The sequence below is a fragment of the Canis lupus genome, chromosome 3 (genome assembly GCF_003254725.2).
Source record: "Canis lupus dingo isolate Sandy chromosome 3, ASM325472v2, whole genome shotgun sequence".
NCBI lineage: Eukaryota > Metazoa > Chordata > Mammalia > Carnivora > Canidae > Canis > Canis lupus.
The window spans coordinates 15,610,239-15,635,096 of NC_064245.1; the positions used below are offsets into that span (position 1 = coordinate 15,610,239).

Consider the following 24,858-nt stretch of genomic DNA (forward strand, 5'->3'; position numbering starts at 1 on the left):
TTTTGCTAAATTCTTTTATTTTTTGTTTAAATTTTCACTTCAATTTTAATTCTTGAAGAACAGCCTCGACAACATATATCGCACTCATTATAAGAAGCAAAGGGTTATATCAAAAATTATTAGTATAGAATCACAGGAAATCTGGTTTGGAACCAGAAAAAAATACAAAACAGATATAGATACATAGACACAGGACAATTTTTTTATAATTATTTGGAAAATGTTATTTTCCCCTAATTCTTGTTTCCTTTTTTTATGTGCATACGATGTTTAAATTTTACAAAAAAATGAAAATAAAGACTAGTATTTTACAAAATGAATAACAATGTTTGGGGTGTGTGTGTTTGTGTGTGTGTGTGTGTGTTTCTACATAGAATTCAGTCCACTTCCATGTGTGTTGTTTTCTGTACAGAATATATCCACATCCGTCCACAATAAATCCTGGAAGGTCCATTAGTCTCCTTCTGTTTTATTAAAATTCTCATGGTCCTCTCTTCCAATTTTTTTTTTCCTTTTCTCACCAGACACAAGGTCCTTTTTCTTTCCTTTCCAACATGTTCACAGATCTGATCCTAAAGAGAGTCTCTTTCTCCTGGTTTGCAGCTCGGGTTGCATTTCTGCAGGGTGGGCTGCTCCTGTCGGCCCGGCCCACCTCCCCCCTGCCTGGCTGCACCCTGCAACAGCCGCCCGGATGTCCCCGCAGCTTTGGAGTCCATGGCCCCCGCCGGTCCTCTGAGTCTCTAGGGAGGCGGGGGCAGGTGGGAAGCGCCCAAGGTCTAGGAGCACTGGATGGACATGTAAGGCCAGTTGAAGCTGCTCCCAGACAGTAACATATCCCGGATGAGAGTTTCGATGGGGGTTTTACCTACCAAACGGACGAAGAAGAGCTGTTCGATGACCGAGGAGGACACGGTACGCAGGGAGGGCAGTCGCAGTAGGAGTTTGCCGAAGCGGCTGGGCTGGTTAGGGTACTGGCTCCTCACATACTCCTCCAGGGCGCACTGCGACTTCTCCTGCAGGCTCTCGATGTGGGCGGCATCCGACAGGCCACAGGCGTCTGGCCGTGCAGCCACAAGAAGGAGAGAAGAGGGGGAGGGCACACACAGGTTAGTGAAGAGCAAAGGCACAAACAAACCATGAGGGAAAAAAATTTTTTTAGGTTGTAAGAGGGGGGAAAAGAAATAGGAGGGAAGAGGGGGGAAAAATCCTCCTTTCCATACCTCCCCAAGCCTTCCTCACCATTCCCTCCCCTCGGCCCCCAATACAAATAAAAATAAATCAACAACTCCCCACCCTCGCCCAAGCCTAGGGGAGCTGGAGACAGAAGAACACACATGCAGAGGCAGCAACCTCTCTAGTCCCTTTGTTTTTCCTCTTTCACCTTTGGATTAAATAATGTACGATGCTGGAGCCATGTTTGCTGTGCGAAGCAACCTGTCCTCCGCCTGCAGGGGAGCATCTTTCCACTGTGCTCATTAAAGGGAGGACTTTTGCCCCTTTTGCCCCTGATTTTGGGGTGTGCAGAAGCCCTGAAGAAATACGTAGCCTGGAGGCAGTTCTTACAGGCTTCCTGGAGTCTTCCCTCTCAAACCCAAAGGACCCCAACCAAAATCCTCAAGGAGAACCTAGATTGTATAGTGAACAAACACCTGGGGGCAGGGGCGGTGGTGGTGCTGGTGGTGGTGGTGGTAAGGAATCAAGGGCTGGCAGTGCGGGAAATCAGATCGAGCCCATGCTCTAGCAGTACAGGATTTGAGATCCACTATCTGAGCAAGCGAGAACTCTGCAGCAAATCCTTGGTGAGAGTGTACGCTTCTATCTGTGCTTTAGATCAAGTAATTGAAAATTGGTCACATCTCTGTAAGCTGTATAATAATCAGAAGGAATATGGCTCAGTTACTCCAGGCTGCGGAAAGGAGACATCTTCCACGATCAGACACAAAGCTGGGCTGGAGGCAGCTGCTGTTGCTGCTTCCAAACTGGGAGGTGGGGAGTTGAGGGGGGGATTTGGGGAGACAGGCTTCCTGTCACAGGACCAAGGGGGAGAAGGCACTTACACACAATGACAGCATCTTAAGACCTGTGTGTTTATCTCCTATCAACCAGGGCTCCTCATGGTCCCCTAAAAATCTTTCAAGACAGCAGTTTATACTGTATCAACTAACTAAAGGCAAAGAAATGGAGGAGAAGGTGGAATGAAAGGAATGAAGTGAAAGCTTCTTCTCTTAGTTCAAACACCCTTGTTATTTGTTATATTAATAATAAATATTTTTTAAAAAACAGGAAGATCACAGAGGAGCCCTTTGCCAGTCAGGAGGTTGACTCGAGATCAAAGGCAGAGTTTGCTAATATATAGATCTGGGAAGAAATTCATGCATGGCAATGCCCCCAAAAGGACGTTATATAATCGTGAATGGGCAAGTGTGACCCTAAGAAGTCACACCAAACGATTCAAAGTGAAGCCCGTGTCTGCTTCTGAGTTTCTGAGCTTTATGTCTTTCTATTTCAAGAACTGGGATTTACAAAGCAGTCTAACACCTTCATCTACAAGGCAATGGCCTTGAGCAAAAATACAAATAAAACTAGTGCTAATTCAAGAACTTCTGAGGCAGGTCTCCTTTGACCCTAGATCCAGAATGGGTTCCTCTCAGATGTCTAATTACTCCTGCCAGCCACTCGGGTGCATCCACACTGGCCTGACCTGGCAAGCCATTGAGATTTTATGGTTAGCAGGGCCAGGGCAGGAGCACTTTGGGGCTTCGTTGCTGAGAGAGGGGGCCCCCCAGGTCTGCCCTTGGCCTTGCTTGCTAACCTGGCCCTGCTGAATGGCCACCATGCAGACTCATATTTACATATATCTTGCTTTACATGCATTATCTGCCCATTATGCCACAGGATCCCTTTCAGCCTCAGACAATGCAGTATGAAAAGGACCCACTGGTACCCCAGCAGATTTTTTTTTTAAAGACCCATATGGCATCCCCTCAGGTCTGTAAAATATTTATCTGATATTTACCATTAGGGCCCTCAGAGCGCAAGGACACTACCCTTCTCCCAGCTAGGCCGCTCCAAGAGAGAGAAGCCCAGGAAAGGCTTGCTTGGGCCTTGTGCTGGCTGCTTGGATTTCTTTCCTCCTTTGAAGGCAGAATGCCTGTAGCTGGGCCTGGCTGCCAGGTGCCAGCCGGCCAGCTCTGTGGCCTCCCTCCAGCAGGAGTCCTACTTCAGGCCTGGATTCCCACCCTAGTTATTCATCCCTACTCCGGATACTCCCAGGACAGGACTCCCCCCAACTATGCACGGACAGTATGAGCGCTCAGATCAGTTGGCTGGTGATGGCAGCAAAGCTAGGTGAGCAGGGAAGGGGGGGGGGGTGTTAATGCAGGACATATTTACATTCTACGAGATACACCCGAGATAAGAAAAGGAGGTGAGTCCATGTCTCAATTTTTATGTGCTAGTGTCAATGTGGGAACCCTCAATATTTCTTTTATAGTATATGGAAAAGAAATTATGTAAATAAATAACCATTACTGCTCAGGCCCTCCCGGCTTAGCCTTTGTAGTGCAGAGAATGTATTTCATGGTGTGCATTCACAAGAGTTTAGTGTTCAGGAAATATAGATGTAATCAGCTGCCATAACTAGAAATCAAAGTTATTATTGTGCTGAAAATGGATTTATTGTATTTATGTTAACTAGATGGCTCCTTTCAGAGGAGGTCCCATTTATTTGAGGGAATATTTAGGTGTATGAATTAATGAATTTTTTTAAAAAGTAAGTTCAGGTCATGACCTAGTCCTTGGATGCTGTCCAGAATATTAAGGATTAAGCATACCATCCGGAGGCCAAATGTGAAAACCACCACAGGGAACCCCCCGTGCCAGCTTCAAATACTTAGCCGGAGCAAACCTCGTTGGACAATATGTCTAAAACTGTCTTTTCCATCATTCAAAGTTTGCTTAAAAGTTGGATGACTTTGAGAAGGCTTCCCATGAATTCCCTTCTGGCTAGCAATCAAAACAAGTTTAGTCAAAAGTGGAAATGTGTTGTATGGAGGAGGGGGGGGGTGAATTACTACTGACAGCTCCATTTCCATTTTCAGATATTCTGTTTGCAATTTTCCTACAAAATAATGTTATTGTTCACTTCTCAGCCTCCCTCTGCACCTTGAAGACGCAGTTTGGAAACTTCTTTGGGAAAACTTTTTAAAAAGGGACACTTTTTTTTTTTTTTTTTCCACGGGGATGTTTTAGGGCGGAAAGTTGAAAGAAAAGCATGAATAATTCCACAATCTTCCCTGCAGCCAGCACAGTCCTCGCCTCTCTCTGGGAAAGGGCAGGAGATCAGAAAAGTCAAGGGAGTTCAAAGAACCTTAGTAGGGGACAAGGCAAAGGGAGGAAAGACCTTTCCTGAGAAGACCTCTGTCCAGCTCCAAGTCACATTTCTGCTTCAAGACACCTCACTGGATGAGATTTTAAAACCCCAGCTTCCCCGACACTGGCTTGCTTCCTGATTAATTTGGCTAAAGAGCCGGGGAGTAGAGAGCCAGCCAGGCCCCAGGCCTGCCAGAGCTAAAGCAGCCCGGTCGCTGCTTCCCAGGCTCTTTGTCACTTTTGAAAAACACGTTTCCATCAAGAAGACTTATTAAGATAAAATGCATTCAAACACTGAGGAGGCTATTCAATAAATCTTCCATTTGTTTTAAGGTTTGCACTTTATCCTCTTGCAAAGAATAACTCCCTCTCCCACTAGCAGACCTGCATTTGCACTGCAAGTAAAAGGGGGGCAGTCCAAGTCCACGGCTCTGGCCACCCTGCATACAAATGAGATGCTCTTGTCTAAATAAATTATCTGCTGCTCAGATCGATATTAATACTACATTTGCTACATTACAATATTGTGCAAATTTAAGAGTCATTTTAATACAATGTAAATACGATTCTTCACGCATGAAAGCCAGGAAATATTGATAGATTATACCATTGCTTACTGTTCAACAAGGCCTTGGGAAAGGGGTTTTGCCATCTTCGCTCAGGAATGGTTTTAATTTGGCCTTTGGAGGTCCTGGCTCTAGGATAGATTTATTAGGATGGTTTATTTGTTCTCTGAATGGAGGAATTAAAAACAATAGTGCCAATAATGGGAGTAAAAGTGCAGCTAACCCTACTCACAGTGGGCAAGGCCCCGGCCCCAATCTGAGTAGCTCTGTTCCCCACCAGCCTCCTTTCTGGCTTTGTTTATATTTCCCCCCATTACCTGCTGTCCCGGGTGTTTATATGTTTCCCTCTTGCAGGTTACAATAATAAAAAGCGGGCAGTGTTCTCAGAGGCTCTGACTAGAGCCTTCAAAGGCAACCTTAATGCACTTTCCTGGAAGTTAATTTGAACCATCTATCATAAGAGAAATTGTTAACATGCATGTTACCACCACCTACATTTAATTTGATATTTTTAAGGCACTCTGTTAAATTTCCAATGTCCGTGCGTTTTGCACGGCTACGAGATTTCTCTCCGGAGGGGGGGGGGTGGGGAAATCCTCCCATTCTTGCGGGTCCTACAGGATTCCTTTTGTGGTTTTTTTGTTGTTGTTTTGTTTTTTTGTTTTTTTTTATCTTTCTTGTTTAGATTGAATCCGTTTTTTTACGACCCTCAATAACCTCAGCAACTGCAAACATGAATGGTTTCCGATAAGGGAAAATCAGGCAGCCATAAAGCGGGATTATTTATGATTTATTTGCGCGCCTCCTTCCCTCTGCAGGCCTGCGTGCGCCTCTCCGCGTCGGGAGACCCTGGCGGGGAGCGCGCCGCGCGGAGGAGAAAGCCACGTTCCCACGATCGCTGCCTTCCCTCTCCTCCCCCAGGAAGCCTGCACGCCGGCGCGCACACCCGCGCGCACACGCACACACACACACGCCCCCCCGCACACACGCGCAGCCAGGCACTTCCAACGCCCCCTCCCCGCGCACACCCAGGCCGCGCGCCCGCCGCCCCGGGGCCCCCGCCGCCCGCGCCCCCGCGCCCCCCGCGCCCCCGCCGCCCGCAGCGCCGCGCCCCGGACACGGCCTGGGCCCGGGCGGCGGCGGCGGGGCGCGGGGGCGGCGCGGGAGGCCCGGGAGGCCCGGGAGGCCCGCGAGGCCCGGCCCGGCGGAGCGCGGCCTGCCTGCCTCCCCGGCGCGGCCTGCCCTCCCGGCGACCGCGGCCTCACCTGACGTGAACAGCACGATGGCTTTGAGGCAGCTGTACTCGGCCGAGTCGACGTGCAGCGCCTTGAGCTTCTCCACCTGCTCCTGGAAGATGCGGATGTGGTCCATGAAGGCCACGACGCGGTCGGCGGACATGGGCGAGGCGTGCAGGCCGGCGGCGGCCAGCAGCGGCGCCACGTGCAGCGGCATGGAGCACTGGGCCGCGTTGAGCACGAACAGCTCGCTCCAGGTGAGGCGCAGCAGGGACACTTGGTCGGTGATCTGCAGGTCCGGGAAGAAGGGGATGTTTCGGGCCCACTCGACGGCGCTGAAGAGCAGGCGCGCGGCCAGCTCGCAGATGTTCTCGATGCCCATGATGTTGTTGGGCTGCATGCATTGGCTGCCGTAGCGCGACGTGGGGTAGGGTTCCGCGCGCAGCAGCAGCGAGATGTAGCCGGACAGGTAGCAGTGGCCGTTGAGGGGGTCCCCGTTGGTGAGTGCGTACTGGCCTGGATTGGGCTGGGTAGGAGGCATTCTTCCTCGCTGAACCGCTGACAAAAAGAAAGAGAGAAAAGAGGCAATGTGCATCCAGGGGGCTTGCGGACCTCGGCGCGCCGCCGCGTCCCCGACACAATGCGGAGGCTCATCCTACAGCCCCGCGCGCCCCGCGCATCTTGCCCCGCGCCCGCCCGCACTCCCGGCCCGCGCCCGGAGGCAGTGTGGGGTGCGGGCCTCCAGCTCCGCGGCTCCGTGTGCCCGGCCACCGCCTGCGCCCCTGGCCACCCCGGCCCCGCCAGAGCTAGGCCTGAGCGCAGGGACACCTCCCCCCCCCCGCCCCCCAACCCCGGTCCGGCAAGGCCAAGGAAGCGCCACCCAAGCCCTCCACCACCAAGGTGCAGCACACAGGTTTAGGGAAATCCCACTCACCCCTCCAGAATGAAACAAATCAGAGTAAAACAAACAAAAAAGAACAGGCGAAACCAGAGAAAGGTTGTGGTTCTAGGCAAACGCCTAGCCGCCTCTTCATTTGCAAGCAAGCAGGGTTTTGCTCAAAATGTTTCCATATTCTCTCAAAATGCTATAGAATTATCCTTAAAATAGATACAAGTTACATAACCACTTACAACTTTTGAATATAAAACAAGTATCCTGCACCCCTCCCCTGCCCCCTCCTCCCCTTCGCCCCACACAAAGTTCACTGTTAAAAGCAACAGAAAATTGAAAAATTCCAAGAAAAGAGTTGAACTTACAGTAGCCAAACATTATTGAAAAAAGTGGGAAATATAATTAATGTCTGTCCTGTGAGGTGCCACTGCAACCTGCAGCCAGCTTTTGCCCAGTGAATGCACGAGCTTGCAACTGCAAAAACACTGGATTCATTAACCATCTGAATGCAAAACGTAAGCATGCTTTGAGTTCTTAAAGCTGACCAAAGTTTTTTTTTTTTTTTAATGTGTATGTTTTACTTCAACAGTGCCAGCGTTTTAAATTGCCATGTAAACAAAGACAACTTTAGGAAAAGTTAGGGCTACTGAACTCTTCCCCCCCCCTCAACAAATTAATATAGATATGTCCATGTACACATAGCTGTCTTATTTCAGGTTGTGCACTATTTTCTTAAGTTTGCTTTGATTCTAATTTTAATGCAAGCCCCAATGCAATTTAAGCTCTTGAAACATAACAGCTAGAATACTTTTTTCTAATTATAGTTTTGAACTTGGCAGTTATTTTTCAATTAAATGAGAGCACAATTCAGTTTTTTTTTTTTTTTCAGATGCCTACAAAATCTCCCTGGAGCTAGAAATGAAGTCGTCATATTTGCCTGCTCCTTGAGATCTGAAGGAATTCAATTTCTTTTCTTGTGGCATATAAAATATAATTTTAAAGTCAATTACAAGAAGGAGTAATCTGCATTCTGCAAAATTGACTGGTTCGCTAATTTGACTGTAAGACATCTTTAATGATTGTCAGGAGATAAACTTTAACTGTAAACGGCTAAATATATTTATAAGAAAAGTGCTGCATCCCTTGCCACATGAACATGAAGCATATCTAAATACAACATCAAAAGTTGTGTTAAAAGAAACCGAACCCACACAACACAGAGATTAAATGAAGTGGAAGCTCATGCCAGCTGCAGTCTATGCATTATAGCCAAATCAGAAGGATCGGTAAATGCCGTTGTAAATTGTAATTTGTATGCAGTATTTAAGCGGAGGGTGGAGTTTGATGAAGAAATAAAACGAGTATCATGCTTTTAAAAAAATGACACAACTATGAAAGGACGGTTCAGTCACAAACTTTCCTTTCAAAGTAGAGGGGTGAAAACAAGGCCACAGCTCTGGAGGAGGCGGCCCCAGCTCGGTGAAGAGGAGAGGGAACCAGTGAACAGGCCAGAAGCCCCCCTTCCCCCCTAATTAGACCTACAAGTGCAATAAATCTCACTCCTCTTTTTCCAAGCTAAGCTTCCAAAAGGATGATGCAGCAATGAATCCATGGTTCAGGGTCCTCCAGTCCCCGGCCCTCCCCAGTTTTTAAATAAAGGGTATGATGAAGGAAGAGGTGGAGGGGAAAGTGGAATGAAAAAAAAACACACACACACACACACAAGAGTTTTCTGGGGGGGGGGGAAATAAGCACCCCCTCCCCGAGTTCATGCCAGCACAGCCCCCAAGCATCCTCACGCACACGCGGGAAAGAGACACACACCGAGCACATCCAAGACAGAGGAAGTAAAGGGATTTTAAGCCACAGCTCACGATCCCAGGGACACAATCCTGAGCAGGCAGCAGGAGGGGTGGAGGAGCCAGGGAGAGGAGCGCAGGCCGGGAGGGGGAGGCAGCGGCAGCGAGCTCGGTTGGGGAGGGGGGGGGGTGACGCCGGGGGAGGAAGGCAGCGGGGACAGGGGAGGCTGGGACGGGGCCGGGACCGCAGGAGCTCCAGCCCCAGACAGCAGCCACCCCCGCGAGAGAAAGAAAGAGAGAGGGCCGGGGAGGCGGGCGAAGCTCAGGGAAAGAAGCAGAGAAGAAATATTCACCTTCTCGCCTCATGCCCACTTTGAGGCACTTCTTGAGGCGGCAGTATTGGCACTGGTTGCGGTGGTGCTGGTCGATGGGACAGTTCCTGTTGGCACGGCATGTGTAAGTTAAGTTCCTGCGGACGCTCCTCTTGAAGAAACTTTTGCAGCCCTCGCAGGTGAATTGGCCGTAGTGCTTGCCGCTCGACTTGTCCCCGCACACCACGCACTCGATGTGCTGCTGGCTCTGGCCCGAGCCGGGCGGGCCCTGGCCCTTGTCCCCTGCCGTGCCGGGGGTGGCGGGCGCTCCGGGCTGGCCCGGGGTCTGCGGCGTGTGCGGCGCGCCCGAGCCCGCCTGCTGCTGCTGCTCGCCGCCGCCGCCGCCGCCGCCGCCGCGGGCCGCTTGCGCTGCGGGGTTGGGGCCGCCGGGGTTGCCCCCGGCCACGTCGTCCTGCGGATCTCGCCAGCTGCTAACTACCATTGCCATATCTTTGGGCCCGGGGAGCGCTGGGGGGAGCCGAGCTGCTCGCCGAGGGCCGCGGGGCGCGCGGGCGCGCTGGGAGGGGAAGGGGAAGGGGAAGGGGGGAGGGGGAGGGGGCGGGGGGCCCGCCGGGCGCCCCGGGGTCGCGGGAGCCGAGCCCGAGCCGGGCACCGGCCGCTGCCTCCGCCGCCGCCGCCGCCGCCGCCGCCGCTACTGCCTCGGCCGCCCCGCTGCTGCTGCGCGCCCGCCCGCCCTGCTGGCGTTTTGTTGTGGTTCCTGCTGTTTTCTTTCTCTCTTTTTGCAGCCCCCCCAGGCTCTCTGGCTCCCCCCCCAACACCCCTGCTCCCCTCGCCCGCTCCCCCCGCGCTCCGATCCTGGGGGGGCCGCGCTCTCCTTCTCCCCCCCCTCCCCACCCCCCCCCAGCCGAGCAGGCTCTCCCTTCTCTCGCTTTTTTCTTCTTCCCCAAGTTGCAAAATCAGAAATGGCACAGGCGGCAGCCGGGAGCGGCGCGGGGCGCAGCGCCGGGGGCGGCGGGCATGGGCCACGGCGCGCGCACACACTCGCCCTCCGCCTCGCCCGCACCCCCGCGCACACACACACACTCGCACACACACTCGCTCACCCGCGCCGGGCGCCCGCCCGCCCGCCCGCCGGCCGCTCGGGCTACACGCTGCGCGCCGGCTCAGCCGACATAGAGGAAGCCGGCGAGGGCGGCGGCGGCGGCGGCGGCGGCGGCGGAGGAGGCGGCGGCGGCGGCGGCGGCGGCGGCGGCGGCGGCGGCGGCGGCGGCGGCGGCGGCGGCGGCGGAGGAGGAGGAGGTCGCGGCTGCAGGCGCCGCTGGAGTCGCCGCCTCAGCTGCAGCGGCGAGCGCCGCTGGAGGAGCCGGGGCCCGGGCCGGAGTCCGAGCTGGAGTCGGGGCCGCAGCCGGAGCGCGAGCCCGGGTCGGGGCCGCCCGCGCCGCCGCCGCTGTCCCGGCGGGAGCCCTGGCGGGGCTCGGGATGGAGGGGAGCGCGGAGAGCCGAGCAGGGCGCGGGGCGAGGCTGCGGGCGGCGATCAGGGCGCGCTGGTGTCGGGGGGCCAGGTCCAGGGCTGGACGCAGCCAGCCATTCAGGAAGGCAGCGCCGGAGAGAGGGAGGCAGCCGGCGACGAGGATCACACACTTTGCTCTTTTTGTTGTGCCGGTGGCGCCGGGCTCTCGCTGCCTTCTTCTTTCGGGAGGTGACGGAGAGGGAGAAAAATACGAGATAATTCACGCCGGCGACGAATTCGCAGCGAAATCGAAAAAATAAAAATCAGAAGAAAAAGAATCGCAATTTAAAAAAAAAAAAAAAGCGAGAGACATCCAAAGTAGGTCGAATAAATAATCCTCTTCTTTTCCTCTTTCTTGCTCCTTCTTCTGCTTCTTCTGCTATAACACACAGAGCTAGTTAAAAAAACCCTGGAGATCGCCCAAAAATGTTCTTTTTTTAGTATTTTAAATAAGTGCTCTTCAGCCGGGAACCAACACCCTCCCTCCAAAAAAAATCATATATGTATAAAATAACGATAAGAAGAATACGAAGGGGGTGCCTCCTCCTCCTCCTCCTTTTTTTTTTTTTTTTTTAAGTTTAGCCCTCTCTCTTCTGCAGGAATGGAGTAAAAGGCAAGGAGGAGGGAGAAAAAGAGAAAGAAGAAGAAGAATACGAGGGAAACAACTAATAGAATATGTAAGAAAAGAAAAGGGAGAGAGGAGAGAAGGGAAGAGAAGAGAAGAGAAAGAGATTGAGAGAGATTGAGAGAGAGAGGCGGAGGAGGAGAAAAGAGAGAGAGAAGAGAGAGAAGAGAGAGAGGAGAGAGAGAGAGAGGAGAGAGAGAGGAGAGAGAGAGAGACCCCAAAATTGAATGCGTTTAAACGGGAGGACTCGCAGAGCAATGTTTCCGAAAGGGGGATCTGCGCGAATGTCTGTATATAGTGAACTTTGACACTACTATTGAAACTGACACGTTTCTATGGAGATCGCTGCCTTATATGGAGCTCGTGTCAAGGAGCCAAGAGAAGGGCTGCTGGCAACTGATAATCAAAGGCGACTGACTGGTCAGAGCCCTGAATCGGGGGGGAGAGAAAATGGGAGTCTAAGGTTAGCCAAGCCTCCAGCACGCCATTGGTTGGATAGCCCCTCCCCCCTCCTCTTTTTCTTTCTTTCTTTTTTTTTTTCCCCCTCCCTCTTAGCTACCTACTGACGGGGATGGTGAGGGGAGGAGGAGGGAAAGTGAGGGAGGGGGGTGTGCTTCTGACAAGCGCAATTTACATTGAGATCGCCCTGCGCTGCTATTTACTCTGAGACCTGATTAGTATGGGTCGTCTATGGTCACACACACACACACACACACACACGCACGCACGCACACCAGAGGGGGAAGGGATGGCGAGGGGGAGAATGCCTTGCAATGGGTAAAAGGGAATGAGAAGGGAATTATTTTGATTTCTTCCGAAAAGTTTTTAAAATTAGGTCTTAGGAGCGTGAAGAGAGTGTCTTTGAAAATGTTGGGAAAATTTTTAATGAGAATTAAACTCTCACCATCTTAATGATTCACGAAATATACTGGGTTTGGATTGTTTTCTTCGTTCACACTTAAGCATATTCCAAGTGTGGATTCTGCTCATTTTATATCCTTTTAAGAAACAAGGTAGGGACTTCCTTTTTTTTTTTTTTTTTTTTTTTGGCCCAAAGTACCCGTTGGTTTTTAAAGGTTTAATTATGACAAAACACACTCCTGGAATATGCAGCTATTGCCACAAAATCAATCTGAATCAACGGCTCCTATTCATCCCATGATGATTTTAAAAATAAACTTTACACTCAATCCGATTTTTCCTTCTTTTTTTCCTCTTTGGTATTCTCAGGCTGTTCCAAACTTCAAACAACGCTTAAATAATTATTAATAAAACAGTAGTAAGTCCTCGTATGCGGGGGTTTGGGGGGTGCAATTAGAGCAGTCAAGTCGGAGTCCCAGGAAAAGAGGGAAGGGGCGAGCGACCGACAAGGGAAAATGGGAGATGGGGAGAGGTGGGGGAAGGGGAGTGGGGGGGGAGGAAGATGGGGGAGAGGGAGGAGGACGGGGGAGCGGGAGGGACAGAGGCAGGGAGAGAGAGAGAGAAGGAGAGATTGAGAGAGAGGGAAGGAGGGAGAGGGGGAGGGAGGGAAGGGGAGAGAGGGAAAGGGAGAGAGAAGGAGAGGAAGAGGCAGGAGGAGAGGGAGAGAGGAAGAGGGAGGGGGAGGAGGAGGGGGAGAGAGGGAGTGAGAGAGAGAGGGAGGGAGGGAGGGGGAGAGAGGAGGGAGAGAGAGAGAGAGAGAGAGAGAGAGAGAGAGAGAGAGAGAGACACCCCGGTTCCCGAAGGCGATTGGTCGTGGGAGGAGGGGCGGGCAGGAGGAGCGGTCCCGCCGCGGGGCCTGCAGGAATCGCTGGCTCCGGCTGCCACCTAGCGGACGGGAGCCGCGCCCGGGAGGCGCACAGCCGGCTCTCTCCTCCCCTCCCCGCAGGCAGCCTGCGCCTTTTCTCCAAACGGAGACAGCACTTTGAAAATTCTTTCAATGGATTTTTTTTCCTTGAAAGATCGTACTGGGGAAAATGATACTTCTATTAGTTACATATTCTCCAATAGCACACTGGCACCCCCCTCGTTCTGAGATCGCTCCCTAGGCAGGCTCAGGCGGGCGCGGAGCTGCGCGGAGTGACAAAGCCGCCGCGGCCGCCGCTGGGGGTGGGAGCCGCGCTCGCCCGCCCCTCGACTCGGGAGAGCGTAAAAGTTTGTCTCAGCTCCAGCATCCCGATCCTCAACACGCCCTCAGGTAAAGGTGGGAGTAAATGGCCACGCTGTATTGGCAGAGGTAGGGCTTGCTTTTTGATACTCGTTCTCACTTTAAATTTCACCAGGGAGGGGTCGGGGAAGCGCTGCGTGTTTGGGGTGCGTTTTGCGCTCTCCGGTCTCTCCAGCCTGCAAGTCGGGAGTCCGCGGCCGCTTAGCGACTAGCGACGGTCTTAACGAGCAGAATAAAGCCTTTTCCGTGCCTGCCCCACAGCCCCTCCAGCTCGAATAATGGAGAGACAGTCCGTGCACTCTGCAAGCGGCGGCCCATTGTACGCGGCCGGCGGAGGGGAGGCGGCCGGGGCGGCGGGGCGGCCGGGCTCCCTGCCCTCGGCCCTCTCCCCGTGGACGCTCTCACGTCTCCTGGTCAATTAAAGGGGGGGGGGGGACGAACACGATTAAAAGACCAAAAAAAAAAAAAAAAAGGAGAGAGAGATAAAGAAAGAGAAGAAAAGATTAAAAAGAGAAAGAAAAAAGGAGAACAAGCTTTCTATATATAAATTCTGAATTTTACTCCCCGTGCAGTACAGAGGCAGGCAGTCGAGGGCAGAGGAAGCGGCAGAGGAGAGGGAGCCCAGGAGAGGAGAGAGGCCGTGGAGGGGGACGGAGCCGAGGAAGAGGAGGCGGAGGCGAGCGCCCGGGAACCCGAGGCCCCCCGGACGCCCTCGGACCCCGCACCGTGCGCCCTGGGCACCCGAAGCCACGCCGGGCCGAGTCCTTCCCACCCAGGCAAGTAACGCAATGGTTCTCGTTTCTTTTGAACCCGGGGCCGGCCACGCGCACAGGTCGGGAGGCGGGCGCGCGGGGCCTCCGCAGGCCGGGGCCGCAGTGCGGGCGGGCGGGGCGGGACGAGGGGAACTTCCCGCGGGGCCTGCTCGCCGGCCGGCCTCCCCGCCTCCCCGCCTCCCCGGCCTCCCCGGCCTCCCCGGCCTCCGTGGCGCCCGGCTGCACGCAGCGACCGCGGCCGCCGCGCCCTGGCCCTCCCGGAGCCGGGGACCGCGCCGGCCGGCCGCAGCCCGGATTCAAAACGGGTCTCCCCACCCCCATCCCCGCGCCCCTGCCCCCGCCCCCGCGGCCGGGCCTCCAGCCCCGCGGCAGGGGCGGGGGCGGGGGCGGGGGCGGGGGCGGGGGGCGGCGGGGGACCCCGGGGCCGAGTCCCGGCCGGGCTGGCCCTGCGGCCCGCGCCCCGCCGCCCACCTGCGGGCGCCGCGTGGAACGGGATCCCCTGGCGTAGCGCGAGCGATGGCTGCCCCCGTGATGCGGGCGACAGTGCCCGCGGATTCAAGGGGGACCCCGAGCCGCTCCCCCCCCCCCCCCCCCCCGGCGGAGCACCCGCGGCGCCCCGCCGCCCAGCCCGGCTCCCCCGCCGCCGCGCAAGCGCTGGGGCGGGGAGGGGTCAGCCCCCCGGGGTGGGGACCGAGGGGGTGTGCGGGGAACCGAGAGCCTCGATTGGAACCTACGCGAGCGCTCTCCCGGCGCTGGGCAGGGGCGCGCGTTTGCGTCAGAGGGCGCGCAGGGCTGGCGCAGGGGGCGGGGAGCGGACGCCGGGGGCCTTGCCCGGGGCTGCGGGGGCTGCGGGGGCTGCGGGGCTGGGGCTGCGGGGCTGCGGGGGCTGCAGACCCGGCCCGCCCCGCCCCGCCCCGCCCCGCCCCGCGAGGTCGCCCTGGGTCGGGCCGAGACTCCCCGGGAGCGGCGGATCCTATTCTCCCCCGCTGTGGGCTCTGTGCGCCGGCCCCCACCCCGAGCTTCCAAATTTGAAAGAGGCCCCGGGGATGGGGACGACTGGGGGCCCTGAGGCTTCGGGCGAGGCCACCCGCTCCTCCGTACGAGGGGAAGGAGGGGCGCGGTGCCCGGCCCTGGCCCCGGAGGTGGGGGCTCTTGGTGGCGGCGGTGCCCAGTGGCTGGCGCAACTCTCTGCTTTTGGGGAGCGGGGGACAGATCGCCCTCCTGCCGGCTCTGCGTGCTACATTTCTGTCTCAAGAGGGGGCAGGCAGGAAGAAACCCAGGTGTTTCGTTCGAGGAAAGGTGCTGGCCTCCTCTGGGACTTGTCCAGCCCAGCGGACCTCGGGGCTGGCTTCTTGTTGGGCCCCGTGTTCCCTACCGCGCGGGCGCTCTCTGCGTGCCCCGCTCGTGCTCCCAGCCTCAGCCCTAGCAAAATGGCCTCCGCCGAGCCCCGGGGGTCAGCTCAGGTCCTGGGCAGCTCTGCTTTCTCCCTTTGAGGCTGTCCTTTGTTACCGGTTCAACCTGGCACACTGGTCCTGGGGCCTTAGGCACCCCACGCTCAACCAGGACATAAGGTATCTGTTGTTGTTGGGTAGAACAGAAAAATGATCAGATTTTGTGGGCGCATATAGGTCCCCAAACTGAAACCCCACCCAAGTGTCCAGGCACACGCAGCTGCAGGGAAGGAAAACACAGTTGCTATATCCACCCTTCTTCAGCTCTCTTTCCCTCCTTTCTCACTCAAGCCCTTCATGTCCATTGCCTTTAAGTCTACGCTCGTGGATGTGGCTCTTGGACCTACACCCGCTCTGGCGCTTGCCTCAGTACCCTTCTTGAGACTGCCAGGTCACTAGTGGCTTATATACTGGGTCCTCTCCAAGGTGCCTCTCTACTGGTGAGGCCCATCCAGGGCTGGGAAAAGGCTCACCAGGGTCTGGACTCCCCAGCTTCCTTTCTGAAGGCTTCCTCTGTCTAGTCTCCATAGGCCCATTCAGGGCACACAGTCTCCAGTGTGGTTCCCCTAAGAGATGGTGAGAAGTTACCCCTCTGCTTGGGAAAGAGGAATCAGGCTGTAAAGCTTAAAACTTCCCTTGTGGTTTGCTGGCATCATGGCTCAGCCTTCATCACTTTTTAAAAAGATCTTCCACACAACACTTGATCTCTCCTAGCTGGATAGCCGGCAAACACTTAGGACCTGCTGGGAGAAGGAGAGAAGCAAAGATTGGTGGCTGCGTGTACTGCACTGACTTGCATTCTTGGAGCCAGAGTCCGGATCCAAGCAGACTTTCTGGTGGATCAACCCCCCCCCCCCCCACACACACACACCAAATCTTTCTTTCCAGGAAGGCCCAAAGCATTCTTCATTAATCCTGACCTTTTTGATATTGGTATTTTGCTCTTCCAAAACTCACCAGATCATTTCTCTTGGCTTTTTGGTAAATCACAGTAAACAAAGGTGGTGGCCTTGCGAAAATGTTTTCTACATCTAGTTCAAGGGTGATGAGATGCTACAAATGACCAGGTATGTGTAGACAGTCATCTCCTGTACCTCTTCCCTACCCCTAAATTGTTAAAAGTGGTATTTTTCTGTTTAGAGAGACCAGAAAGCAGAAATAACCGTGTGTTATCACGCTCATCTGGAGAGATGAACATGCCTGCAATCATTGGGAGAAAGGTCAGTTCTTCTGCTCTTACTGCAGACCTTTCCCAAAGATCTTGTTTTAAAGGTGCTGAATCAATTAGTCTCCCTTGGCATGAGATTAAGGCCGGGCAGAAAACAGTTAAAGAAGATATGTTTAAAATGGTCTTCAAAATGATACTTTGAAGAAAAGGGTGGAGAGAGGCACAGTAATGCCTGCCCAGTGTTTCGTGATTAGTAAGAAGTCAAAATGCAAACCCAAACAAACAAACAAACAAACGCCCCTGCCTATATCAAAAATTCACCCCCACCCCCAAGACTGAACTCAGTGTGTATTGTGGCTGCCCAGCCGTAGAAAGTTCTGCCTTTGTTAAAGTGAAAAGAAGGATGGAAAGGCCAAAGTGGGAGCTGAGCTTCTGCTGGACCGCCTGCTCTGAGCCTGCCCATGTAGTTGAACCACAGATCAGTAGGCTTGCATATTCACCATCACTCTGGTAGCCTGTCACCTTTGGTGACAAAGAAAAAAAACCCCGTTTTACCTTATAAAACAGTTTACATTTCTATCACAAGCCAGCCAGTTAAAGCACGTGTTTTGGAAAGAGAGATAAGGGAAGCAGTTCCCCTTTCTGCTTGGACCTCCAGTTAAGAGGGCCAGGAGTAGCCACGGGAGGATGGCAGGAGAGCTAGTGCTGACCTTTGGATGCAAATCAAGCCTTTTATCGGAGGAAAAGTGACAATCATTCCTAGCACACTAGAGAAGCCAAGGCCAAATATTTACTTTTTGTAAAAATCAAGCCTTCGCTATCTAAATGCATTTATGCAAAAGAAGGAAAGAACTGGAGACTTTTATGCTACAGAGTGTATTTCCTTATTTTAAATGCTGGACTAGAGTGAAGAATAACTGCATGGTTCTTTTTCCTGGGGGAAATGGGCTGGATTTGGATGAAGAGTTGGAATTTTGAAATGATTCTGAAGCTTGTTAAAGTTCCCTGACAATACAATCCACCACACCATGTAATAATTTCTCTTAATAGTTACCTGTTAGAGCACCTATTTCTTTTACTGCAGGATTAGCCCATGAGAGTAGATCTGAGTTGGACATTAACGGATTAAAGATTGCTCAAATATGTTTAATTCTTTAATGTCACTTTTAAAACTATAAGATAAACTGGTGAAAAAGTATTGACTTACAAAGCCACCAGATCTGTTGGTAACCGTGGTCATTTTACAATAGTAGTATTTACCTATCAGAAAGTTGATCTAAATAATAAAGCTAACATTTCCTTCTAACCTGTCAGTGGAAAGATATGTTTATTACAGTGTCCTCCACCGGCAGTGAGAAGGGGTTAGGTAAAGTTTAAATGAAAAAGAATGAGCACAGTACACCACTGATATAAACCACATGGAGCAGTAAATAATTATGCCCTCTCTTATGCTATGTCTATTTTATTTACCTGTTTTGGAGGTGAATAATAAACCTAGCCTAACTATGGGAGGAGTTAATAAAGTATTCGAAAGGCATGATCTAACAAAACTTGAGAATAGTTCTGTTTTATTGTTAACCCTTTGCAGGAAATCTTCTGAAGCTGAAAAGAAAAAGGAAAGGGCTTTTGTGTTAGTTGATCCTTGGCTATTCTAGGGCTCAGGTTGGTGTGAAAGGGATGAGGAGGTCACTTGAAATCTCCTTTTATCTACTCTTATTTTCTCTCTGGATCAGCAACTTTGAATAGACATCATCTAATCGCTCTTAATGGAAAGAAACTATGGGAGCAATGAAATGCCTTTACTCCAGAAGTGAATACATGTGTGTGGATAGCTAGCTGAGCTTGCGTAGGGCTACGTTTCTGCACACATGTGCTTAGAGATTTTTCGGAGTGCATAGATATATATATGTAAAAGTTTCTTACACATTCTGGGGGCAGGGTTTGATTGGGTGGGTTATTTTGCCTTTACACACACCCCCACACAAAGATTCTCTACCAATCCTGGTGATACTGTCAGCTGACTCTTCCTTCAGCTTTTTCTTGCCCTGGGTCTCTCAGATGTCATATTTAAGTCCCCCCAAAGAAAGCAAATAACTGAGAGCACGATGGACAGTCTTTTAGTGAAAACATTTGATTTTCTTTGTTTTCAACTGGAAGTTACACTAACCGGGGGATTTCTTTTCAGAGGGTAGAGATTGTGTGACAGGTGAGAGGTGATGGGTTAAGGCGAGACCATTACTTTCAATAGCTCCCCAGCATTTTTTTCTTTTCAGCCTTTCTTGGGATTAAGTTGGTTAAAACACAATTAATAAATGGAAAACAAGCGCCCGCCATTAGGCAGTTTAAAAGTTGTTCTTGCTATGGATACATATCTTTAAATCTTTGAAACTGAGAATCTGATTACAATTTGTTTTGAAATTAGAATTCCTCTTGTAAGTCTCATATGCTAACTAAAATACCACCTAAGTTGTCTTCCTTAAGCATTACATTGACTTTTAAAAAGAGGAACAGCCCACAGCTGAAGTATAAATGACTATCCAGAAAAGGACATTTGATTTCTAGGACTGAAAGCACTGGGCTTTACCTCCTAAGAAGCTCTCCGCTCTCTCTACCACCCCCCCCCCCCCAAGTTCTTTTAAGTAAGATTCACATTGCTCCCAGAGCCTGGGTCACTTTGCTGTAAATTCCTTTAGAGGAATACATGGTTACCGGGGCTACAGATTCCCATCTCAACATGCCAGCCTCCCTGCCCCCTGCTCCAGATTGCAGAGACCCTTGGCTGTCAGGGCTGGGACCTTGAACCCCTCCCATCTACCCCAGCCTACAGGAGATCGAAGTTCCAAAGTTTGAGGTTGGGAGGGAGAGGATTAATCCCTCTTTAACTCCTCTCCTTACCGTCCTCAATTCTGAACCCCAACAGATCCGTTTCCTGGTGTTTCCTGGTGAATAAGAGGGTAGGAGCCGCCCTGTCTAATAAAGATTAAATTAAGTAGAAGAATCCCAGCCGTTGGATATTTGGAAGCTCCGGTGGGGCGTCAAACCGACGTTTAACACATTTTTTCCACTCACTGTGCACAAGTATTGTATTCATTGGGCTTAGCTTTAAAAAGGAAAGAAGAAAAAAGATGAGGAAAGAAAAGAAAAAAGAAAAAGAAAGAAAAAAAGTCAAGAAGAAACCCCAATATCAAGGGTGAAGTGACTTTATGTTCAGAGAAGCTGCAGGCAGGAGCAGGGCTTCTTGACTTTTCTGGTCTTTTATTTCCTCGAACTACTCCAAGAATTGGAGCCTCCCTCTGCCCAATGAGGGCTCAGAATTTTGCTGTTTTGGTGGGACACCAAAACACCCTTACCCTTTAGGGACAGTCTGGTGGCTCAGGATCAGGACTGGGTGTGCGAGAGGAAAGGTGAGCTCAGAACTTAGTCACTTTTTCTGTGCTTACTTTTAACCAAGGTTTTGGTAGCATGCACTGAGCAGTCTCCTTCAGTTACTGCCCAGTAGGAGAAACAATGGCTTTTTCTGTCCGCTGTGTTGAGCGAGCTGGACACTGACCTTGAAGCTGGGGCGGCCAGGCACTCCCTCCCCTGGGAATCCTACCGGCTCCCAAATACTGGCCTTTCACTCCCACCTGCTTCTTTAGTTCCAGGGCACAGTCTGGAGGGGCAAAAGGCAAGTCCCTTCGTGCCAATGCCTCGTTCCTGCAAATACAACACTGAATAAATTAACCTCAAACCAGCTAGTTGGGGTGTAGTAGTTTAGCAGGACTAATTGCAGACAATGGAGCTGAAATGACTTTTCCAATTAGCTGCTGGTTGGAGTTTAGTTGGAGGAACTGTCAGCTCCAACGATGGGTAATTGCTTTATTGCTCACAAAACTATCATCTATTTAGAACATATGTGCTAATTACTCTGGATGGGCGTCGAAAAAGAGACCATAAATCTAATAGCACTTAAAAAAGTCTATGGTGCTCGTAAGCAACCCCAGCCCAGGTTGGCGTGATGGATGGCTGTCTTTCAGGAAGGCGAGGGTTTGGACTAGAGGCACCGACGGGATGCTTTGGTCACATCGCGTGCATGAGAGCGAGGGACCAGCGCAGCTGCGCCGAGGTTATAAATCACTGTCATCAAAACCAGTCCCCTCTTTCGCGGCGCACTTTTTTTTTTCATCTTCGCAAAAGATTACTTTAGAAATCTTTTAATTGGATTATGCTGGGAAATTAATCTCCTTTAGCCTTAGCTAAATTTATTGTGGTCAGTGTCGGGAGGAAAGCCCTGTAACTGCAGTGAGGGCCACGTCCCCTATTCCCCCCTTCCCTTAACTCTCGGGGCCTCCCAGCTGCAGACGACAGCCTTGCCCCAAGTCCTAGGGAGTGATGGGGTGAGAAAGAGCGGAGAGACACGTCTGTGCAGAGGTCCGCGGCGGTCCCTGGTGAACCCCTTTGTCCTAAACGCGACGTTTCTGTCCCGGATTCCCTAGCTCCATATCCAGCATCCCTATGCAACCCTGCGCCTTCCTCCACAAGGCGGTCTGGGATTCTGGGGGGAGGAAGAAGGCTGAAGTGGCGGGAAGAGGAGGTGAGGTTTGCCGGAGGAGGGCTGCCGGCCAAACTCATTACTTTGTCCTCTTGTCATCCACGCCCCTCTTCTGGCGGGGAGCTCCGGGTTTGCGAACATTCTCCAGTCCTCTGCGCAAAAACGCATGGCTGTTTGTTTTTTTTTTTTTTTTCTTTTTCTTTATCTGGCCTTTTCCCTGGCACAACTCTGGAGACACCTGCCCCGGACCTGCACAACGCTTGACGTCCGAGAGCTCGGGCCCTTCCGCTTCTCCCAGGCTCCAGGCGCAACGTAGGGTCGGGACCTCCCCCCGGTCCCGCAGCTGCGAGTCCTGAACCTGGTCCGTCGCCGCTCGGGCAGCTGCTGAAGCTGCGGGTCTGGCCCCGCCGGCCGTTTATCTCTGCGGGAGGTGACAACATCTGCCTGAAACGGGATACCTACTTTTGCAGCTCAATTTAGTTCCTAATAGCAGCCCTTGGAGGTGTGGTTAATTGATGGGGATAAAGGCGTAATGACTTGACGGGGAGACGCCAATGATCCCTTAATATACTTTTAAAAGAACCCCCCACCACCCCAACCGTAGCGAGTCGTTGCTAGGTGCGAGTCTGAGACGCGGATACGCAGGCGGCTAGCGCGGCGCTTGTGCCTTCCTATTTAGAGGCTTCCGTAAGGGGGGAGCCCTGGCTCCCAGGGCTGGGGCACCTGCGAGCCACCAGGGCGCGCAGCGCGGGCTGTCCAGGGGTGGTCGCGTGGCCGCGGAGAGCGGAGCGTGACGAGGACCCGGGAGAGCGCGGGATGACAGGTGACCGGACCGGAGGGCGGGGAGGAGCCCCGGCCGCTCCTCCCCGGGCCTGTCACTCTAGCTGCCCTTCCCGGGCGCGGGGTCCCCAAACGCCCAGCAGTTTGTTCCGCCCTCCCTAGGGCTGCCCCTCATCCCGCCTGAGCGAAGTGATCCAGTGGCCGAGCTCGGCGGGAACCCGCGGGGTTCCGCTGTCTGAACAACCTCAGACGGACCCGAGGACCCAGAGAGAGACACGTGCCGCTGTGTGTGTGTGTGTGTGTGTGTGTGTGTGTGTGTGACGCCCGAAAACGCAGAGCCTAAGCACGTGGCCAAATTGCTGCCGGGTTTGCGGGGGGCCGCGGGGCCGGGCGCCCTGGGTGCCCTCGCCGGGCGGAGCAGCCCGCGCGCACCACCTGCCCAGACGTCGGCTCGCCACTCTCCTCTGCACCCCCTCCTTCTCCCGCCTGATGTCTCTTTGCTCGGTTGCAGTTTGGTCTCCAGAGGGTCGAAAGATTGTATTACACCGAACAAACCCCCAATTTAGGGTTCCCTCAGGCACTGAGATGAAAAAAAAAAAAAAAGCAAAAATCCAGATCGCCTTTTTCCGTCGGCGAGCGCGCGGGCGCGGGGGAGGCCCCTCGGGTGCGGGCGGCTGGGGCCCTAGCAGCTTTTGGGATGCGCCGTTCCAGTCTCCGGGAGAAGGATGACCTTGACGCTGCAGGTGTGAGCTCCCTCTGGAATCGGAAGGAGAGACGACTCCAATCATTGTCCCGATCTCATGCTATGAGAGATCGCAGGTGTGGCGGCGGCGGCGGCGGCGGCTATTGTCTGCCTTCCTCCCTGAGCCCACGTGCCGGGCATCAAAGAGTCCCAGGAAAAGGTTCCTTTCCCCAAACTCTCTTGCGGGCGAGGCCCTGGGGGTCAGACATTTGAAGGCCCGTAATTGCGAGCCCCAACTGCAGAGTGGGCCTGTCTCCGCATGGCCCTGCCCTTCCACCGTGACTGTCTAACCCCATCTACCCCATCTGCTGTGGGTCCGCCCTCCGGGAGGTCGAGGAAATCGAGGAAATGCGACCTCACTGTCGCCCCGCCCCCCTCGCCCGTCCCGCGTCCCCGACAGGCGGACGCCCCCAAGGCTGTGGTCCCCAAGATGCTCAGGCGGCCCGGAGTCCGGGACAAGGCCGCAGGTGCTGCCCCAGGTGCGGTGCACGGCCTGGTCAGCCGCCCTGGCTCAGGAACCCCCCCGCCCGCCATGAAGGCCTGCGCCCCCGGGACCGCCCGCCAGGGCCCGATCTGTCGGTGGCGCCCTCGGAGCAGAGCGGCCGGAGGCCGTGGGCCCTGGCTCCGGTGGGGAGGGGGCTCCCCTGCGAACCGGTGCTGCCCTCCGCCAGCCGGGCTCCCCCGTGGGCCCCGGGGCCGCTCCGTCCGCCTCCCCTCTGCTCCCCCCGACGCGGGGGTCCCCTCCGGCCGCACAGCCGCCCGGGCCAGCGGCTCCCGGAAGCGAGGCCCACATCCGGGCGCGAAGCCTCGCTCGCCGCGCTGGCTTCCGGGCGCTCGACGCAGGCGTGGGGCTGCGCGCGGGGGCCGCGGGGTCCCGCCCGAGGTCAGGGGTCGCGGTGCCGTCGGTGCCGCAGGTGGGCTGTGCGGCGTGCGGAGACCCAGGCCCACCCAGGCCCACCCAAGCCCACCCAGGCTCCCTGAGGAGCCGGGGCTGCAAGCGTCCCTGCAAGGGGGGGGCCCGAGGGAGTGCGGGCGGCTTCTGGCCAACTTTGTGAAGTTCAGAGACTCCCAGTCGTCGTAGTCAGCAGGTGGGCGCGGCGCGGGTTCGCGCCCCCGGGGCTCCAGCACTCTGCGCCTGCGCGGGGCGGCCGTGCTCCAGGCCGTCTAGGGGCTCGCGGGGCCCTGGGCGCCCAGACCGCCTGGGGCGGGGCGGGGGGGGCAGAGCGCTAAGGAGCAAGGCTTGCGGCGCGGCCCCAAAGTTTCCTAGTTTCAGGAGGAACTCGGTCTTAAGAAAGCTTCCAAGTCCGTGGGAGAGAACTTTGTGGCCTTTGGTGTTTTCGGAAAACGTCTCTCCACGGGGCGGGAACTGCCCGGGGGGGGGGGGGGGGACCCGCTGTGTAGTTCATGCCAACTGTTTTGGAGGACCCCGTACTTGTTTTATCATCTTGCAGATGAGACGCGTGGGTATGTATGTCGCCATCAGTACACTGAATAGTATGTTCCTTCAGACAGGGATGGAGAAACGGAAATACCACCACCCTCCAGCCAAACCTGGGAGGACTGATTGCAGGGGAGCTGCTGCTCCAGATGTTGCACTAGAGGCGCTGCGAGTGTGAGCAGGTAATGCGGGCAAGAGTGACATTGTTAACAGAAAGCATCTAATTAACAGTGACTTCATTTGATTGGAAGGATGAAAAAGCCTTTTTAAATCAATCCAGATTCACTGGCCTAAGCTCAGCCAATTTATGAATATGGAGCCTGACTGGGCTCTGCTTTCTTTCAAAGATGTCATCTTAGGGGTAATAGCATAGGTGAAGTCATTTGGTTACACTGTGGAAACTTTTATAGTGCCTTCCTTGGGAATTTAATTCAGTGCTTCTTCATTTTATTAGGAACAGACTGACTCCATCAACTCTGCTCTCCATGTTTAGAGGCAG

At 53.9% G+C, this 24,858-nt stretch overlaps 1 protein-coding gene and 1 long non-coding RNA gene across 9 annotated transcripts in view; one reads left to right on the top strand and one right to left on the bottom strand.

Annotated features, from left to right (window-relative positions):
• Positions 1–9,779, bottom strand: NR2F1 (nuclear receptor subfamily 2 group F member 1). Of its 3 annotated transcripts, none has more exons than XM_025437598.3 (3): positions 9,217–9,779; positions 6,203–6,730; positions 1–1,057 (listed from the first exon to the last, which is right to left on the bottom strand). In XM_025437598.3, the coding sequence occupies exons 1-3, from the start codon at positions 9,680–9,682 to the stop codon at positions 777–779; spliced, it is 1,275 nt and encodes a 424-aa protein (XP_025293383.3). In that variant the 5' UTR covers positions 9,683–9,779; the 3' UTR covers positions 1–776. The 3 variants fall into 3 exon arrangements, with proteins under 3 accessions (XP_025293383.3, XP_025293384.1, XP_035570503.1); XM_025437599.3 differs by lacking the exon at positions 9,217–9,779 and adding an exon at positions 7,430–8,266; XM_035714610.2 differs by lacking the exon at positions 9,217–9,779 and adding an exon at positions 7,107–7,254.
• Positions 9,780–13,022: 3,243 nt separating this feature from the next.
• The window catches only part of LOC112653282 (uncharacterized), a 142,097-nt gene continuing 130,261 nt past the window's right edge, over positions 13,023–24,858 (top strand). The window contains exons 1-4 of one of the 6 annotated variants that reach the window (XR_007409712.1): positions 13,027–13,506; positions 14,049–14,256; positions 16,845–16,920; positions 24,430–24,541. This is a non-coding gene — a long non-coding RNA (uncharacterized LOC112653282). Of the gene's footprint in view, positions 13,546–13,639; positions 13,796–14,048; positions 14,257–16,844; positions 16,921–24,429; positions 24,542–24,858 lie in introns of those variants that run through there. The other 5 variants (XR_007409713.1, XR_007409711.1, XR_007409709.1 and 2 more) reach the window with 5 other exon arrangements.

Coding starts and splice junctions, on each gene's coding strand:
- NR2F1 (XM_025437598.3), bottom strand. CDS start 9,682: ATGGCAATGGTAGTTAGCAGCTGGCGAGATCCGCAGGACGACGTGGCC. Junction 6,731..9,216: donor AGTGGGCATGAGGCGAGAAG/GTGAATATTTCT, acceptor TCTTTTTGTCAG/CGGTTCAGCGAGGAAGAATG. Junction 1,058..6,202: donor CATCGTGCTGTTCACGTCAG/GTGAGGCCGCGG, acceptor CTGCACGGCCAG/ACGCCTGTGGCCTGTCGGAT.